The sequence below is a fragment of the Pristis pectinata genome, chromosome 4 (assembly GCF_009764475.1).
Source record: "Pristis pectinata isolate sPriPec2 chromosome 4, sPriPec2.1.pri, whole genome shotgun sequence".
Classification (NCBI taxonomy): Eukaryota; Metazoa; Chordata; class Chondrichthyes; order Rhinopristiformes; family Pristidae; genus Pristis; species Pristis pectinata.
In genome coordinates this window covers 86,923,930-86,944,438 of record NC_067408.1, presented here as the reverse complement: position 1 = coordinate 86,944,438, position 20,509 = coordinate 86,923,930, and the positions used below count along the sequence as shown (strand labels likewise).

Sequence of the window (20,509 nt, the reverse complement as noted above, 5' to 3'; positions counted from 1 at the left end):
ACAAATTTTAACAGACCAGATTACAATTAGGACCAAATAGCTAATGATAGCCTGCCCATGCATCTTCCATGATTTTGGACCACCCTTATTTAGTGAAGTCCTCTACCATTTCATTGTTTGCTAGTTCATCTGTGGTCCTTTACAACAACTTTTGACTTTGGATCTGCATATTTCACTCCAGGCATCTATCCTTTTTATATTATAATTACAATCTTGATATTTGCCCACTTCATGCTTACTTGACTTCACATTTCAGCAGCTGCTTTAAAACTCCATAAAACCCCTTTTGTAAACAGAATGGCTTAAGAATATCTGAATGAATCCTTCAGATATCTCCTACCATCTCCACTTTTTGGTTTTAAATACCTGTGTAAAATCCTCTTGAAATCTCCACTGTTTCAAGAGAAACAAACTCAGCATAATTTACATAATTAAAGTCCCTTATCCCTGGTATCTCTTCTGGGCACTCTCTTTACCTTTTGCATCTTTCCTAAAGTATGATGCCCTGAACTGGACATAACACTCCATTTGTGTCTAAGCCATAATTTATGAAGGTAATAGTGACTTCCTAGCTCATGTACTTTATGTCTCTATTCATAAAGCCCATGATCTGTATGCTTTTTTTAACATTTGATAAAGCCCATGATCTGTATGACATTTTCAATTCATTTTGCATATATACCCCCAGATTTTTTTTTTGTTCTTGTGCTCCTTTTAGTATTATGTCCTCTAATTTTTATTGCCTCTTCTCATTCTTCCTACCAAATGTAATATTTCACATTTCTCGGCAGTATATTTCATCTATTATCCATCTGCCCATTCCGCCAGCCTGTTTAAAACCCGTTGATGTCCATTACCACCACCCTCATAGTTCAACCATGTCAGGTTCAGATTTGTAAATTGTGCCCTGTGCACCCAGTCTGAGTCATTAATATATGCAAGGTAGTTAATTCTCTGCGCTGTTTCGAAATCAGTTTCAGGTAAACATATTCATATGCAAAATGGCGCTAAAATCCTCTATATCTAATGCAAAGAGACACAGTGTTCCTTGATTTTAAAATTTATTTGGTAAAGGGTTAAATTTTATTTTTACTTTTGTGAGCAGCTTCACTCTATATCCTGTATTTGATCTTTCTACAGAGGAAGATGTGTATGCATTTGGCTTTGGACAATTTGGTCAATTAGGACATGGCACATTCATTTTTGAGTCTTCATTGCCAAAGGTGGTAGAAGGCTTAAAGAAAAAAAATGTACAGTTTATTTCCTGTGGGGAGAACCATACTGCAGTAGTGACAGGTATGTGATATTGTTCTGTTCATTCACTGCTCCCATGTATTAAATATATACTTGCCATTTGTGGATCCCTCTCTGTCACTGCATTCCCAGTGTCAGTGGCAGCATCCCTTGTGGTGGTAGAGCCTTGCTGATGAAAATCCCACCAGTGTTGGTGAGGGCAAGGGGGTGTCTCTGGCATTCAAAAACATTCTAAGGCTAATTAAAAAAAAATTTAAAAAACATTTTAAATAATGAAACATTTAATTAAACTTGCTGTATGCTATAAAATACTTGCTGTGCTCCCTCTCAGCCATTCTGCTGTTTCTCTTGTTCATAAATAACAAAAAAAAATTGATAGGCAAGCATCAAATGATAATAAAGATGTCTCAAAGACTACTAAATTAGTTATTGTCAGTAATCTCCTATGCCGAGGATAATTTCATTCAGTGATCAGGTATAGAGATATAAGTGATACATCGCTAGTTGAAAATTCTGACTTCAAGCCACTCTCTGACAGACACCAAAGATGGTGGTTAGAGGGAGGAGTCAGACACGAGGCTCTAGGTCTTGTTTCCTTTCCTGTGTTTCTGTTTCCAAGGCAAAAACGTTGTCTTCAAAATGATATTTTCCCTCATATACAAGGTGGTGCCATGGAACCTTGTCTTAAATCAATATTTCCGACCCTCTGACGTCTGTGCCACCCTCATGTTTTCATTGAAGGTGATCTTAAAGTATTTCCTCTGGCTCCCTCAAGTCCTCAATCTTTGACAAACACGGAAGTATAGTTGCTATTTAGATAGACTTTCATCGAACATTTGGATAAAATGTCCTGTCCATGACAGCTGATGTTCAATGATCATTCACACAATCTTATGACATCAGATTTAAAGACACTGCCCAAACCTATGCAATTGTGATGGCAGCAGCAATAAATAAGTACAGAGATAAGTAAGTTTATTTTCAGAGCTGAGCCAATGATAAAGAACACCTTCTCAGAAAAAGTAGGATATTTTTGTACATATACTTTGTATTACAAATGAAAAATGGAAAAAGACAGAGCCAAACTTGTTCATTACAAAACTTTATGTTCCAAGTAGTTATGTACAATTTAAGGCTCCCAGTAAATAGGGACATAAAATATTTGCTTTCAAAATATATCATTTGCAGTTAGATAAATATCGCACAGTAGCTGTAATCAAAATGAGTGTAAGAATCCAAATCATTTGAAATTATTAAAGCAGCACAGTAATTATCAGAGAGTAGGACAATGATTAACAGAGAGTAGAACAATCACTTTGACATCCTCCACACTATCCATTATGAATATAAAGCAGTGATTGGACTGGTAAGAACTTTGGAAAATGGCAGTGACATGCTGTGCGAGTGCAGCGATCTGGAGAGGGACCAGCTTGATCAACATGTTGGGTGGTTGGAAAGGGGGCAGTTTAGCAAGCACCTCTACCATGCTGATCACCAGACCCAAAATGCAGGCAAATACCAGTGGTTACAACAGTAACTTCTGGTTTGTAGGTCAGATGCTCGAGCCCAATGGATGAAAACCTTTTGTCCGAGCATACTCCATCCATACTTCACCTGACAATTTCTATGAGACAGAAAGGATTAATGTGTGTGTATTTGTGGAGGAAATAAAGAGTCTACATTATATAAAGAGGGTGAATCAAGTCTTCAATTTGGCTCAGGTTGCCTTTATCTGAATTTATTGTTCTGTGAAACAGCAACTTGAAGGAAAGTATACACTTTGTTTGAAATAATCAATTTTAAATTATAAAATAAACTCTGCCTGATGGTCTTACTCTGAAGCCCACTGTCATGCACCTGTATTTTTCCCCTTACCTTTATCACTAAGCATCTTGTTCTACTGGTTTTGTGCCCTGTTGTTATGACCAGTAGGTGTTTGTAGTTCTTTATTATTGTTCATTTAGTGGATTCTCTCCTGCTGGGAACTTGTATTATTTCTCAGTAATTTGGCTCTATCTAGTGGTGTTTTGATTCAACTCTTGGTAATTTCCCAAACTTCCTTTTGACCTCCATTCTCAGCTACATCTGATGACTTTCCTTAATGAATATATTTATTAGGATAGCACATTGATGACCTATTCTTAAACTGTTACTTGGTATTGGTTATTGGTTTTGGTTTATTATTGTCACTTGTACCAAGGTACAGTGAAAAACTTGTCTTGCATACCTTTCGTACAGATCAATTAATTACACAGTGCATTAAGGTAGTCTAGAGTAAAAACCATAACGGAATACAGAGTAAAGTGTCACAGCTACAGAGAAGTGCATTGCAGGTAGACAATAAGGTGCAAGGTCATAACAAGGTAGATTGTGAGGTCAGGAGTCCATCTCATTGTATAAGGGAACCTTTCAATATTCTTATAAGAGTGGGATAGAAGCTGTCCTTGAGCCTGGTGGTATGTGCCCTCACGCTCCTGTCTCTTCTTCATGATGGGAGGAGGGAGATGGTTTCCGTGATGTGCTGGGCTGTGTCCACAACTCCCTGCAGTTTCTTGTGGTCCCGGGCAGAGCAGTTGCCATACCAAGCCATGATGCATCCAGATAGGATGCTATCTATGGTGCATCGATAAAAGTTGGTGAGTGTTAAAGGGGACATGCCAAATTTCTTTAGCCTCCTGAGGAAGTAGAGGTACTGGTGAGCTTTTTTGCCATGGCATCTACATGGTTGGACAGATATAGATGGAGGCTACGACAACCCATGAAAGGGAAGATAAATTTGGAAGCTCAATTTGAGCCCAAGAAACTCAATTTGAGCCCAGGAAGCTCAATTTGAAGAACGTGGTGATTCTAGTGGGTTATCAGACTGAAAGATATTATAGAAATAAGGAGGGCAGGATCACTGACGGATTGGCATCGAGCATGGGTCAAATGCCCCTAAAAAAAAATTGAGTCATGTCAACTTTGCTAAAATATATGGCAGCAGATGTCTATCACTATTAATCTTTTTCATAGCTTTTATCTTCTGTTTGCTAATTTAGTTCTGAGGACTGGAATATTGTTCTTTGAGGAGAGATTAAGCAGTCTGGGCCTATGTTGTCTGGAATTCAGAAGGATACTGAGTGTTCTGATGAAACATGCAGCATTCCTTTGGGGCTTGAAAGGGTTGATACAGCAATGATGTTTCTTCCTGCTGGAGTGTCTAGAGCTAAGAAGGTCACAGTTTCAAAATAAGAAGTCAGACATTCAAGTCTGAGATGAAAAGAAATGCCTTCACCTATGAATCTTTGGATTTCTCTACCCAAGAGGACTGTAAAGGCTCAGTCAATGAATATATTCAAGTCAAAGATCATTACGTTTTTGGATATTAAGCAAATCGGAGATATGGGGTTAATGCAAGAAATTGGTGACAAGGTAAAAGGCAAGCCACAATCTTATTGAATGGCAGAGGTGAAAGTGTTGCTGAATGGCTACTGTTGCTTTTATTTATGCTCTTACGTATCTTCCACTGGTAGGTAACAACCTTTTGTATACCTTTGGTGATGGGCGACATGGCAAGTTGGGACTTGGTGAAGAGAATTTTACCAATCAATTCAAACCTACGCTTTGCACCAGATTTTTGAAGTTGGCAGTCAAATCGGTAAGTATTTAAAAAACCTTTGATGTTGTCACTTAGACAACTGTGGAGGCTGTATTATTGAATAGCTGAGATAGATACATGTCTGCTCTATAAGGGAGTTGAGGCTTGCAGGCAACAGGCTGGAACGTGGAACTTAGGCCAAGATCAGATCAATCATGAACTCGCTGAATAACAGAGCAGGCTTGAGGGGCTACTGGGCTTACTCTTGCTCCTATTTCTTGTGTCCCTAGTTGACATTAGTTAGATGATAATACACGCTTTTACTGTTGTTGTGTTGAGTGTATAGTGTAGCGGTTGCTACCGCGGAATAAAACAAGACTCTACTCGGAGGATTGCCAAACAGAACTGGTTTATTTTCCCGCCTTGCGCGGGCCCTTTAAGGGAGAAAACTCCCGCCCTAAAAAACCGGCAATGACGTAAGTCCTATGTCATCAGGACTTTCCCGCGCGCGGGTTCTCCCCGTCGCTCGGAAAGACGAGGCCCGCCGCCATCTTGGGCCTCGTCGCTCTGACGCCGCGCGACCCGACTGCCGAGCCGGTTCGCCCGACTAGACGGTGAGTCGCCACACAACCCCCCCCAGAACCGGCGAGACAGTCCCCAAGGTCCGTGGGCTGTGCCAGCTGCCGCTTAGGGGGGCGGCCTCTGCGTCGCGGCGTGGCAACCTCGACAGGCTGTTGCAGATCCAAATGGGCCGGTTTGAGGTGGTCCGCCGTGAAAACCTGTTCCCTGCCTCCAATGTCCAAAATAAAAGTGGATCCGTTATTCCGTATGACTCGGAACGGTCCCTCATATGGTCGTTGCAATGGCGCCCGAGGTGTGCCCCTGCGAACGAAAACAAACTTACAGTCCCGTAGTTCCTTGGGCTGGCAGGATGGGGCTTGATCGTGCCATGAGGTGGGAATCGGGGCCAAGGCGCCGAGCTTCTCGCGCAGTCTTTGTAGGACTGCTGGGGGTTGTTCCCCTTGGTCCCGAAGGGCAGGTATGAAATCCCCGGGGACAACTAGTGGCGCCCTGTATACAAGCTCAGCTGACGAAGTGCGGAGGTCTTCTTTGGGGGCAGTGCGTATGCCGAGCAGGACCCAAGGCAGCTCGTCAACCCAGTTAGGACCCTTCAGGCGGGCCATCAAGGCCGATTTTAGATGGCGGTGAAAACGTTCCACCAACCCGTTTGATTGAGGATGGTAGGCCGTGGTGGTGTGCAGCTGCATCCCTAGCAGGTTCGCTAATGCAGCCCAGAGACTGGAAGTGAATTGGGTGCCTCTGTCTGAAGTGATGTGGGCTGGAACGCCAAAACGTGAGACCCAAGTTGTGAGCAGCGCTCGGGCGCAGGAATCAGTTGTGATGTCAGTCAGGGGGGGGTTGCCTCAGGCCACCTCGTGAACCGGTCCACGATGGTAAGGAGGTACCGGGCTCCTCTTGAAACCGGCAGAGGGCCCACGAGGTCGACGTGTATGTGGTCGAACCTCCTACGGGTAGGCTCGAACTGCTGTGGTGGGACCTTGGTGTGTCGCTGGATTTTTGACGTCTGGCAGTGCGGACAAGTCCTGGCCCACTCACTGACCTGTTTGCGCAGGCCATGTCAGACAAACTTGCTGGCGACCAGTCCGTCAGTAGATCTGATGGACGGGTGCGCCAACCCATGTACCGAGTCAAAAGCGCGTCTCCGCCAGGCTGCAGGGACTATAGGGCGGGGCTGACCAGTCGCAACGTCGCAAAGTAGGGTCCGCTGACCTGGACCAACCAAGAAATCTCGGAGCTGCAGACCCGAGACTGCGGTTCTGTAGCTGGGCAGTTCGTCGTCGGCTTGCTGTGCGTCAGCCAGGGCCGTGTAGTCGACACCCAAGGATAGGTTGTGGATGGTTGGTCTGGAAAGTGCATCAACAACAACATTATCCTTTCCGGAGACATGTTGGATGTCAGTTGTGAACTCGGAAATGTAGGATAATTGTCTCTGCTGACGAGCTGACCAGGGATTGGAGACTTTGGAGAAGGCAAAGGACAGAGGCTTATGATCGGTGAAAGCGGTGAAAGGCCTGCCTTCTAGAAAGTATCGGAAATGCCGGACCGCCAGATACAGTGCTAGAAGTTCCCAATCAAAAGCGCTGTACTTCAGTTCGGGCGGTCTAAGGTGTTTGCTGAAAAATGCCAAGGGTTGCCAGCGGCCTTCGAGTAGCTGTTCCAGTACCCCACCCACCGCGGTGTTGGACGCGTCTACCGTGAGGGCAGTCGGGACGTCAGTCCTGGGGTGTACCAGCATCGTGGCGTCTGCCAGGGCGTCTTTGGCCTTAACGAAAGCAGCCGCAGCCTCGTCAGTCCAGGTGATGTCCTTGCCCTTACCAGCCAGCAGCGAGAACAGAGGGCGCATGATACGGGCTGCTGCAGGGATGAAACGATGGTAAAAGTTGACCATCCCAAGGAATTCCTGTAGGCCTTTGACTGTGTTGGGGCGGGCAAAATGGCGGATAGCATCCACCTTGGCGGGTAGGGGTGTTGCCCCGTCGCTGGTGATTTTGTGGCCGAGGAAATTGATAGAGTCAAGTCCGAATTGGCACTTGGACGGGTTAATCATGAGGCCGAAATCGTGGAGGCGGGAGTACAGCTGGCGGAGGTGGGAAAGGTGTTCCTGGCGGTTACGGCTGGCGATCAGTATGTCGTCCAAGTAAATGAACACGAAGTCTAGGTCTCGGCCTACCGCGTCCATCAGCCGCTGGAAGGTCTGCGCGGCGTTCTTAAGGCCGAACGGCATCCGAAGGAATTCGAACAAGCCGAATGGGGTGATAATCGCAGTTTTGGGGACGTCATCCGGATGGACCGGGATTTGGTGGTATCCCCTAACGAGGTCCACTTTGGAAAAGATGCGGGCCCCGTGTAAGTTCGCTGCGAAGTCCTGGATGTGAGGGATGGGATAGCGGTCCGGGGTGGTGGCGTCATTCAGCCTGCGGTAGTCGCCGCAGGGCCTCCACCCTCCGGTGGCTTTGGGGACCATGTGCAGGGGGGAGGCCCAGGGGCTGTCTGACCTGCGAACAATCCCCAGCTCCTCCATGTGACGGAACTCTTCCTTTGCCAGGCAGAGCTTGTCTGGAGGTAATCGTCGTGCTCGGGCATGAAGGGGTGGCCCTGTGGTAATGATGTGGTGTCGTACCCCATGTGTGGGCCTAGAATTTGTAAACGAAGGTGCCAAAATCGATGGGAATTCGGCTAGGAGCTTGGCGAAATCGTCGCCAGAAAGGGAAATGGAGTCCAGGCGCGGGGCTGGTGGGCTGATTTCTCCCAGGGGATAGGTCCGGAGAGTGCTAGAGTGAACTAACCACTTCCTTCGCAGGTCGACTAACAGGTTGTGGGCCCGAAGGAAATCGGCTCCTAGGAGTGGTCGGGCGACGGTGGCAAGGGTAAAGGTCCAGGTAAAACGGCTGCCGCCAAAGTGTAATTGAAGCGTACGGGTGCCGAAAGACCGTATCGTTGTACCGTTGGCGGCATTGAGTAGAGGACCTGGTGGCCTGTCACGAGTGTCGCGGCCTGTCGGGGGCAAAATACTGACCTCCGCTCCAGTATCAACGAGGAAACGCCGTCCAGATTTCTTGTCCTGAACGAAGAGGAGGCTCTGTCGGCGGCCAGCCGCCGTAGCCATCAGCGGCGGCTGGCCCTGGCGTTTCCCTGAAACTTGCAGGGTGGGCGGCATCGACGGGCCTCCACACCCAACCTCTGATGGTAGAAGCACAGCTGGTCACCCGTGTCGTCGTCTGCGTTCCTGGGGCGTGGCTGCTCGGTTGCTGGGGCCGGGCGAGGCGGGCGTTGGGCTCGCGGCCTGGTGATTTGACTGACGGACGAACCGCTCTCGCGCTTGGCCCTCCACAGGACATCTGCCCGGGCGGCCACCTCACGGGGGTTGCTGAAGTCGGCGTCAGCTAACAACAAGTGGATGTCATCGGGGAGCTGTTCGAGGAAGGCCTGTTCGAACATCAGGCATGGCTTGTGTCCCTCGGCCAATGCCAGCATCTCATTCATTAGGGCGGATGGGGATCTGTCCCCCAGGCCATCCAGATGAAGCAGGCGGGCGGCGCGCTCACGACGGGAGAGGCCGAAGGTCCGGATCAAAAGGTCTTTGAAAGCCGGGTACTTATCTTCCTCCGGAGGCGACTGGATGAAGTCTCCAACCTGGGCGGCTGTCTCCTGGTCCAGAGAGCTAACCACATGGTAATACTTCGTGGAGTCGGAGGTGATCTGCCGAAGGTGGAATTGCGCTTCGGCCTGGTCAAACCAGACGCTGGGCCGAAGTGTCCAAAAGGTGGGCAGCTTGAGGGCCACTGCGTTGGCTGCTGCGCTGTCGTCCATTTTGCGGGTCCAAAAGCCGTTTGGACCGTCGGGGTCACCAATGTAGCGGTTGCTACCGCGGAATAAAACAAGACTCTACTCGGAGGATTGCCAAACAGAACTGGTTTATTTTCCCGCCTTGCGCGGGCCCTTTAAGGGAGAAAACTCCCGCCCAAAAAAACCGGCAATGACGTAAGTCCTACGTCATCAGGACTTTCCCGCGCGCGGGTTCTCCCCGTCGCTCGGAAAGACGAGGCCCGCTGCCATCTTGGGCCTCGTCGCTCCGACGCCGCGCGACCCGACTGCTGAGCCGGTTCGCCCGACTAGACGGTGAGTCGCCACAATAGGTTATTTATGATTCTCAGGTAACTGGCTATCCACAAGGTTATCATTTCAGTTCGTAAGTAATGAAAAGTTCATGCTGCTATCAACAGGGTAACTAGAATATAGTGTTGCTGATTTGAATAAAATTACCTACTGTCTTATGTCCAAAGGGGTTTGTAGCAGAAGTTCTAAACCTGCCTTTGGGGCTACAGTTGACATTGGCTAATTTACAAGAAGAATCAAATCTTTTGAGAAACAAATAGTAGGAATACTGCTGCTATCCATTTATATCCTTCCTGTTTCAGTAAAAACAACCATGCTCAAAGTTTATGGAACTGTATTTCATATGTGTTAACCAACCCAAGTACTACTACTTCTGTTTTTACCTTTTTTTGTAGGTTGCTTGTGGAGGATGCCACATGCTCGTGCTTGCCACCCCCAGGCCAAGAGGTTCAGAAAATGTTGTGATTGAAAGTGATGACATAAACAAGAACTATTTAACTGATACCTATTCCATGACACTGGGTGATTTATCTACAACCAACACATTCCATCGAGCATTATCAGCACGTATTAGGCGTCGAGAAAGGGTATATGTATAAACTGTATTTACCATCCTATGAAATATAAATTGCACCTTTTAACACTTGTTCTTTAGTAGCAAACTGATTTGCAGTGATTGAAGAATCCAAAACCAAATGCCATAACCAAGTGTAAGAGGTTTGGAACAATGTAGATGAGTCAGGTCAAATTAACATTCAAGGTCATATTGGGTAAATAAATGGGAGAAAACAGAATAAGGTAATATGGGAACACAGTTTAACTAGGATTGATTGTGTGCAGGGTAACTGCTGACATGGTCTATTCGGGCCAAATGATCTGTGTCTGTGTCTGTATTTCTATAACAAGTTTGGTATTAATCCTCTTATGGATTTGGGCAGTTTTCTTTCATAAAGGAAGGAAAATCTAGAATGAACCTAGACTCCTTAACATCTGTTTTGAATGCAAGTTTACATTAGCCAGTAGAACAATGATGTGTGGAAGAGAATGTCTCCTTGTTACGTGTTGTCTGCTGCCTTCTGCCAGAAATAATGACTGAATGTTGAACTTGCTTATGGGAGTTCCAGAGATTTTCAAAGTAATAATGGCAGCTTACACAAATTTTAGTTTGGAACAAGGGAAAATTAATTGATTACATCATAGTTAATTGTTCATCAGCATACCTTTAGAGGACTGCTCTGTAGCTCTAGATTTAAGTTATAATATGGAAAACCTCACTTAAATACAGTTTTGTTTCCAGGAAAAATCTCCAGAGCAGTTTGGTCAGATGGTACATACACTGCCTCCAATTGGAACTAGTTTCATAAAATCTACTTTGCCCACCAGTAGTAAGACAATTCCTGGAGTGAAAGTCATTGAAAAAAATCTCATTGCCTCAAAGCCAACTATTAATGTTCAACTCTATGAAGAATCACCATTATCCATCAGAGGTAAGGTACACTTCAGATTTCCAACATCCTTTGTATTTTATTTTATAATTATTTTGTCTCTTCTTTTTGTACCTCCTTTAAACTGATCCTTTGTTTCTTGTTCCAGTACCACCTGCTTTTGCCTTGCACTATTTTCCCATTTATTTTTAATCTCTGCTGCCTTCCACCCAATCATAAACTTCCCTTTTGCTCTCTCCTTTACATACAATACTTCCTCTGAATCTTTAAAGATGGTCATTTCTACTTACCCCAGTTCTGAAGAAAGGTCATTCCTGAAACATTTCTGTTTCCATAAATACTGCCTGACTTGCTGAGCATTTCTAGTATTTCTGTTTTCATTAATTGCACTACTGATAATAGTATTCTGTATTGCATTGACTAAATAAGTAAAATTGTGTGAAATTACAGCAATTTTGAAAGTGTTTTGGGAATTGCATTCCACATTTCTCATTTGCTAAATATGCAGAATGAAGGAATGCTATGTCAACATAGTAAGTGTGGGTGGCTGTTTTGCAGGGAACTGCTGGAATTCAACCACTCTCAGTAAATCCTGGACTGGCATCTGTCATTCTTCCCCACATGGAATTCATTGACAGAGCTTGCTTGTGCTATGATTAGCCGTGTGATCCATCCTCTAAGCTATGCCAGCTAGTTCAAGTGTAGGCTTAGAGTCCCCCTTCATTTTTTAATGTCTTTAATAATTTTAGTTATTTCATAATAATGTTTCTCTTTTCATAAATAAGCATTGTTTTAAAATTAAATTAACTTTAAAAAAAAATTATTCAAAGCAATTGGTAGTCTTTAAATGTCTCTGAATATCAGGTACTTCATGAAAACTGTTATAAACCCTTGACAGAAGCGAGGAATATGCATCTAGCTTTGCCCCCTGTGACATGCTGTCAGGATGTTATAGGGTATGGCCTCAGCAGTACTCCACCTGAGGCCTGCTTGATAGTGAGATCTTGCTGTGCTTGTATCTGTAGGTGCAGGGACAAAGGCAGAAAAAGTAGCAAGTTTGAGTGATGAGCAGAATACAGCTGGATTTGGTCCAGTGGAGAAAGGTGTTATTCATGTCAGCACTTAACATTTAAATTGAAACTGTATATTTTCTTACCGTTTATAAATGTTTAAATATTGATATTTAAAGTACATTTTCTAACTAGATTTTCACCTTTCAAGTTGTGGACATTGTTCTGATCCTTTAATGACATTCATTGAAATATGTTTTTATAAGATGCATGACACCTCTGATAGGTGTTGTGCACCTTTGACTAGTTATTTTTTTGTTAATAATGTGAAGTGACTGCAAAATGACTGAATAATGAAAGAAAGCTGATATGATGTATGTTTTGCTTAGGCCTGGCACAAACTAATGCACGAAAAATCCAATTATTGTAACCTCTAATAAAACAATACTTAAAAAGAAATACACACAAAGTGCTGGAGGAGCTCAGCAGGTCAGGCAGCCTCCACGGAGGGAAATCAACAGTCGACATTTTGGGTCGAGACCCTTCATCAGGACTGGAATGAAATATTTTTTTTGTTGCAATAGTTTTTATTAAATTAAATCAAAATACAATTGTTACATTCCTGTCTTTTTCTTTTAAAAGGAGAGAGGGAGAAACCCAAGAATTAGAGAAATATTAATCCAGTTCCATATTAATTAGTATTTTGCTGTTAATAACTTAAATCCAGCAATTGTTTATAAATAGGAAATTGTATGTCAACAATTTGATGTTTTTTAAATCAGTGAGGATAAAAGGTTAAAGAAAAGTTTGACAAAGTTACTCAAAGTTAGGAAGAGTTTTGATAAAATATATAAAAATAAATTTAAGTTGACAGCAGGATTCCTTATCAGTGGGTGCAGATAAAACGTATCTGGCTGAAGACCCAGGGTGGCAGAAGGAAAACAAAAGTTATACAAGCAGTTGTTATAATCTGGAATGCACTGATTGAAAAGGTAGAGGAAGCTTATTTATAAATAAATCTCAAAAGAGAGTTGAATATCTAATTTAAAAGGAAAAAAAATGGAGGGATACAGGGAAAGTGCAGAAAAATGTAGCTCATTAGATAGCCAAGTGAAAATGTTACATCTAAAATCATTGGAAAAAGCAGTCTTAAGGGAAGTTCTATATCGGGGCTGAGTTTTTCCCAAGTAAATTATCAATGGGAGAATTTGCAGACTCATTATTAGAATTTTACTCTGGCTTAGTTCTGTCTGCCTATTCCTAATCATTGTTCTCAAACAATTTTGTCCACAAATAATTCAGAATTTCTGGAGTTAATTTATAGTGATTATATAACCGTTAAAAAATAGCCGAGATAACAACCCTATGAATAGAGTTAGTTTGGAACCAGTTTTTCATGTATGGCTCAGCCATCAAACCAACACAAATCTTAAACAATGATCTACCAAGATCTATTATTTCTGTCATGTCTTAATGCATTCTTTAAAAATGCTGACTAAGCACAGGCTAAGTTAAGTTCATGTTTAGAGATTGTGGTTATTCAGAATATTAACTGCAATTCATTTGTATATATCAAATGTTAATCAAATTCATGCAATTATTTCCAAAAGACAAAGAGATCAAAGATGCCCAGAAAAGTGTGGATGAAGAGGAATCTGAAGAAGAGGAAAGTGACAAAGGTCTTGGTGACACAATTGATCCACTAAACATGGTAAGATAAAATAATGAAAGGGTAAGGACATATAATGGATGGCCAAGAGTGTATTGTGGAAAGCTAGTGAATAATTGACAAATAAAGTTAAGAGAGGTTAGATTTTAGTAGGAGTAAGGAGGCCACTTGTATATTGTAAATTGCTAAATTAGTCTGAGAAATTCAGCAATCTGGAAATAGAGATAATTAAGTTGGAAATTGATAAGGCCACAATGAACTGGGGTCTAATTTCTGGAAGGATAGAGAGCAAGGTAATTTTTAAATTTATCTTGAACCTTGATTAGGTCTTGCTTGAATTATCATGTGCAATTCTGTACATACAACTTGAAGAAAATGTAGAGCTGATTTACAAGAATAGATAAGATTCAATGAAAAAGAAAGGGAGATGATTAAGGAAACCTGCTAGTTTTTAAAATTATGTGAGGGTTTAGCTGTATGGACATGGGTGTTCTGTAATGGTGAAGACTGCTAAATGGCTTTGGTTTTCTGAATACTTAGTGTGAGGGCCTATTCTCTCATACACTTCATTGAATAAGTTGACAATAGTTTGGAGGTTAGCCTATACGTCATCAACCTATACACTGTATGTCTTGTTCCTGTATTAAAGATTCTATATAATTATATTCCTAGTCTGAAATGGCTTTGCAAATTAAAAGATATTGAGAAATTAGCATTGCTTAATAACTCTTGTTTCACAATAACTAATCACCAAACATCTTTTAAAATATTTTTAAAAAGCATCATTTTTTAAAAATAAAAACAGAAAAATCTGTTAATGCTTTGTATGTCAGGCAGCATCTGTAGAAAGACCCAGAGTTATCATTTCAATAGAACTGAGAACATGAGAAAACAAGTTAGTTTTAAGTTGCAGAAAGCATGGTGGAGGAATGAACAAAACAAAGGGAATATTTCTGATAAGGTGAGGCCAGGATTGGTGAGGCCAGGATTGCTGAGGCAATTCCACTGTTTACAGAGTCATCTAATTGATAGATTAAGGAGGGAAGTTAAAAAGAGAGAAAGGAAACAAAGAGACATGTAAGAACTGAACTGTTTTGTGTCCTCTTATAGAAAGACTAATAAACTATTGTCAGATATTGGAAGTGCAAAATATGGAATTTCAGTACATATTAAATCATACTTTGATTAAAAGTTTCAGCAATTCTTGCAATAGTTTCTTCTAGTGTACATTGGTTGCATGCAGATGAGAAAATTCGTAAATGCTTGTATGTGCTGTGCTAATCAATCTCAGTGGGTTGATTGAGAAGCTACAATTGAAAAGTGAAAAACTGGATGCAGGAAATCTTGAAATAAAAACATAAAACTTTGGAAATACTAGAGCAGGCTGACTCTGTAAAAGAAATTCCGTTAATATATCAGGTCAATGGCCTCATAAGCTTTAACTCTGTTTCTCTCTCTATAGGTTTTGCCTGACCTGCTAAATATTTTTTGCATTTCTGCTTTTATTTTCAGTTCTTCTAAGCATCACTCTTTAGATTCAGAATGGCTTTAATAAATAATCTGCTGAAAGTTCATTCTAGTCCTGATTTCTTCCAGATGAGCTTCCTTGCAGTTGAAGTTTGAAGTTTTCTATTTGAAATGTGGGTAGTGCTAAAGAACTAAATAAAAAAAATTATGGGCCAAAATCAATTAAAGAATTAGTTTTAAAAGTGTTAATATAATTGATTCACAGTTTTCCTTAAAGAACATTCCTACGTGGAAGACTACACTGGATCCACATCAAGGATTTATGCTATTTTTTTTATCATGAATTGTTTTGCATTTTTTTTAACCCATGAAATATTCTTTGGACAATTCTCTGAAGACTTCTCTAGCAAGAAAAAGCCAAATCTTGAACAGACTTTGTATCTGCAAGTTTGTTTATCTATAGAAGTCAACCTTGGTCTTCTGACATGAAATCTCCAGTTCCTCAAAGAGAGAAATAAATACATCTGTGGCATTGTTCACATTTCATCCAGAGATGACAACTATAAGCTCTTCATATTCAATCCTTTCAAAGCAATGTCAGTCATGGACTGAATCCCTTCCTTAGACATACAGCAGAGAGTTTAATGAGGTGTTAAGAGGCTTTCAGGCAGTACAGCATTCTGGAAATTTGCTTTGTTGATGACAGTAAGTAAAGGAGTTGATGAATCTTGCACTGCAGAGATGCACATGGATTGTGCCTGCTCTATTAACCTCCCTACTTTGTTGTGGTAGCATACAAGTCTTGCTGGTCTGCAGAAAAATAGACTATGGATACTGGACTGGAGTGATTTATAGGAAGCCCCAATCTATTGGTTGCATCAGCTTGTTCAAGGCGTTGCAGTGACCCTTGTTTTTAGGTCTGGGCTCCAACATCCTTGGAGGTGACCACAGATTTAATTTTTACATTAACAAGTCTATACTGGGGCTTGTACATTATCTGCTCATCTGAGGAAACATTACAGTACAGCAACGGATGTTGACAGGAATCTTCTAATGTTCTGGAATATCATGTTGACTAATCTTTGGGCATTTGAACAATTTTAAGATGATCGCAATTGCATTCACTGTGATATTATATTCTTGGTGTTCATTATTTGGTCAACACCAGGTTACATTGCAGTAAGATCTTAACTTTCTTTGTTAAATTTTTCCTTTCTAGACACATACAATGATGGTGAATCCTAATGACAAGACCCTGACCTTATCACCTGTTCACAAGGAACAGGTAAGTGCAATGTTGATCTTCTTGGAAAACAATTCAAACAAGTTCAATGTAACAGTGAGAAACTAGTGCTATAACAGTGAAGCTTATATCTGATATTTCTCCATACAGAACACAGTATAGAAATTAAGAATGCATTTTCATTTAAAGGTTTACCTTATGGGTTCTAAATATTGTAACAGTGCCATTTAGGTTTGACTTCAATGCTTGCTCATGGAGAAAACACAGCATATGATGGAAAGCTCTCTGATTCAGAAGAGGAATAACTTTACAACTGGTCTCTGGTCTTTGCTGCTGTTTTTCATTATACCGTGAAAAATACCATTGCCTTAAAATCATTGCAAAATAGTATTATTCATTTATGCTGACTTTTTTTAATTATTATTTTTGATGAGGCTCCATTATAGGTTCCTGTCTCCTTGCCAAATGGGAAAATGTTATCTTTATCTGCTTTGTTGCCTGTATGTCCTAAACAGTATCAATTTTTAATCAGAATCTGTCACTTTCCTGTCTTTAATTATTCTATTGATAATGTGATCCTACGTAATTTGCTTTCTTGCTCATCTTTCTCTTTTATTATTTGGTTACTATTTAGAACACAGAACTTGTGTGGGCATATATTCATCTTTTGCCTTTAATAACCCTCTTTTTTTTCCCTTTTTCATTCATTGCTTTTCATTTGGAATAGAAGAAAGGTAAAAACTCTGCTCAGGGTGGACAAAGTAAGATTAATGGCAATGATAAGCAGGAAGTTAAAAAGCACACAAAAGCTCCACAGCAAGCTCAGTCTACAAGACAAAATCTGCACACAAGTGTGCTTGAAGCAATTGCAGCTGGAAACCACACTAAATGTAGTACCAAAGACATTAACAATGAGAAAAAAAACAACTGGCAAAGAAAATATAATAGCTAAAAAGAAACAGCCAACAAGAGCAAATGACAAGCACTTGTATGACAGTAGTACTATAAATGAAAGGCAAAGTAATGATGAAAACATTTCAAAACAAAGTGAAGAAGCAGCAGCGAAGGAAGGAAGAGAAGTATTAAAGTATGGCAGGAAAACCAATGGAGAAAACAACAGTGATGTCAGGAAAGGTGGATGTAGTTATACGGACAACAGAATTAATAAAGAAAATAGAAGTAAGAGTGTAAAAGGCTATAAATCGATGAAATGTTTTCTTCTAAACGAGGGGTTAGATAAAAGAGAGAAACAAGAGGGACAAATTAAACCCAAGTTTGTGCCTTGTGAAGGGCAAGTACGGGATAATTTAGTGGGAGAAGTAAATGCAGAGACGAGAGAAAAGAAATTACAGAAAAACATTCTGAAAGTTGTCAGTGGAGGAATTGAAAGGACCAGTATTGAATATAAATTATTAAAAGAAGGCACGGGTACAGAAGAAGAAAGAAGAAAAGAAATTAAAGAGCAGAAGACTACAGGCAGAGTGGTTTCTAGAGATGAAGAGGATACTGAAGGAGACGAGAAAAGTGATCAATGTAACCAGGAACAACCTGAGGAGAGTACAACCATTGGTAAAACTATAAGTGATAAAAAGGCTGAAGGAACAGGAGATGATGCAGAAAAAAATTATAACCAAAGAAATGTAACTGATCAAAACCAGAGAGAAGGAAGAGAGAGTCGGATAGTAGCAAGGGAAGAAATTAAAACACGGCATGAAGGTGACAGTGATGAAGAAGATGGGAATAAAGAGGATGGAGAAGAAGACAAGAGTACAGAAGCTAGTGATAATATGGAAGGAAAGGCAAGAAGAAATAGAGTTTATGAAAGAGACTTGGAGACAGACGGAGATGAGGGAAGTGCTGGGATGAATAAAGAGGAAGGTCAGAGCAGAGTAGAGGAAGTGGAGGAAGAACAAGAGCAAGAAGGTGAAAATAGTGCAGAAGAGAAGGAAAAAGGTGAGAGCAGTAATGAAGAGGAAAATGAAAGAAGGGAAACTGAGGAAGTGGAAGGAGAAGGAAAGAGCAGGGCAGAAGAGGAAATTGAGGGCAGGGAAGATGAAGAGGAAGAAGGTCAGAGTGGAGAAGATGAGGAAAGTGAAACTGGGGCAGAGCAGGAGGCAGGTAAAAACACAGAAGATGAGAGTTGCGAAGATAAAGAGGAGGAAGGTGAGAGCAGGGAGGATAAAGAAAAAAGAGACAAAAGTAGGAACAAGTCCATTGAAAGCACTGAAAATAAAAGTGAAGAAAGCAAAGAGGAGGAGGAGGAAGGACGTGAGAGTGGGGAGGAGGAGGGTGAGAGTGCAGAAGAGGAAGAACGTGAGAGTGGGGAAGAGGAGGAAGAAGCTGAGAGTGGGGAAGAGGAGAAGGGCAAGGAGGAAACTGAGAACAGGGAAGAAGGGAAGGATGTTGAGTGTGGGCGAGAAGAGGAGAAATGTGAGAGCGGGGAAGAGGAGGAAGAAGGTGAGAGCGGGGAAGAGGAGGAAGAAGGTGAGAGCGGGGAAGAGGAGGAAGAAGGTGAGAGCGGGGAAGAGGAGGAAGTAGGTGAGAGCGGGGAAGAGGAGGAAGTAGGTGAGAGCGGGGAGGAGGAGGAGGAAGAAGGTGAGAGCGGGGAAGAGGAGGAGGAAGAAGGTGAGAGCGGGGAAGAGGAGGAGGAAGAAGGTGAGAGCGGGGAAGAGGAGGAGGAAGAAGGTGAGAGCGGGGAAGAGGAGGAGGAAGAAGGTGAGAGCGGGGAAGAAGGTGAGAGTGAAGAGGAGAAAGAAGGTGAGAGTGAAGAAGAAGAGGAGGAAGGTGAGAGTGGGGAAGAAGAAGAGGAAGAAGTTGAGGGTGGGGAAGAGGATGAGGACGAGGAGGAAAGTGAGAGCAGGGAAAAAGGGAAGGCAGGTGAGGGAGGGCGAGAAATGGAGGAGGAAGAAGGCGAGGGCGGGGAAGAGGAGGAGGAGGAAGAAGGCGAGGGCGGGGAAGAGGAGGAGGAGGAAGAAGGCGAGGGCGGGGAAGAGGAGGAGGAGGAAGAAGGCGAGGGCGGGGAAGAGGAGGAGGAGGAAGAAGGCGAGGGCGGGGAAGAGGAGGAGGAGGAAGAAGGCGAGGGCGGGGGAAGAGGAGGAGGAGGAAGAAGGCGAGGGCGGGGAAGAGGAGGAGGAGGAAGAAGGCGAGGGCGGGGAAGAGGAGGAGGAGGAGGAAGAAGGCGAGGGCGGGGAAGAGGAGGAGGAGGAGGAAGAAGGCGAGGGCGGGGAAGAGGAGGAGGAGGAAGAAGGCGAGGGCGGGGAAGAGGAGGAGGAGGAAGAAGGCGAGGGCGGGGAAGAGGAGGAGGAAGAAGGCGAGGGCGGGGAAGAGGAGGAGGAAGAAGGCGAGGGCGGGGAAGAGGAGGAGGAGGAAGAAGGCAAAGGGGGGGAAGAGGAGGAAGAAGGTGAGAGCAGTGGAGAGGATGGGAAGGAGGAAGATGAGAGAGTAGAAGAAGAGGAAGATGGTGAGGGTGGGAAAGAGGAGGAAGGTGAAGGTGGTGAAGAGGACAGGGAAGGGGAGGGTGGAAGTGGGAAATATGAACTTGAAAAGAATAGAAGAGAAATTGAAGATGAGGAAGGAAAGAGTTTAGAAGAGGAATCTGATGCAGAGAATTTTGAAGAAAACAAGAGTAGGGAAGGGAGAAGTAGAGATAGAGGGAATGGGGTAAATGATGAAGATGAAATTAATGATGATGAAGTTACAGGGAATGTGGAGACTGAAAGTATTGAAGCAGGAGATGAAGGAATAAATGTGGATAACACTGAAGCTGACATGAGGGGCAAAACAAAAACTAAAAGAAAAAGGTTTACAGATTTGAAAGAACACCCAGGTGGAAGACAAAATCTGAATGAAAAGCCTGGCAGGAAGAAGGGGAAATCTAACTCCAAGCAGTTTTGGAATAATGTGCTACCTCATTATTTAACACTGAAATAAGAATCGAAACCAAAACAATTAGCAAGTTATATGTTTGACTAGCTAGTTGTTGTGCTATGTGATTGCTCACAGAGCCAAATTATTTGCGTAAATTTGTGCCTTTCTGCTTCAGTCCACTTCTAATTCAAAATCTGTGTTCTTCTGTTTGCATTTCCTTTTTTTCCCTATGTATTTCATGCATTGTGTTATTTAATTACCAATTACTTTTTTCTTTGT

At 42.6% G+C, this 20,509-nt stretch overlaps 1 protein-coding gene across 5 annotated transcripts in view; it reads left to right on the top strand.

Moving 5' to 3' along the window:
- Window positions 1-20,509, top strand: part of LOC127569961 (X-linked retinitis pigmentosa GTPase regulator-like) — an 89,599-nt gene that overhangs the window by 32,761 nt on the left and 36,329 nt on the right. For all 5 annotated transcript variants that reach the window (XM_052015062.1, XM_052015063.1, XM_052015061.1 and 2 more), the window contains 6 exons: window positions 1,141-1,296; window positions 4,767-4,891; window positions 9,925-10,116; window positions 10,827-11,016; window positions 13,595-13,695; window positions 16,340-16,405. In XM_052015062.1, the coding sequence (XP_051871022.1) occupies window positions 1,141-1,296; window positions 4,767-4,891; window positions 9,925-10,116; window positions 10,827-11,016; window positions 13,595-13,695; window positions 16,340-16,405 (830 nt within the window). The remainder of the gene's footprint in view (window positions 1-1,140; window positions 1,297-4,766; window positions 4,892-9,924; window positions 10,117-10,826; window positions 11,017-13,594; window positions 13,696-16,339; window positions 16,406-20,509) is intronic.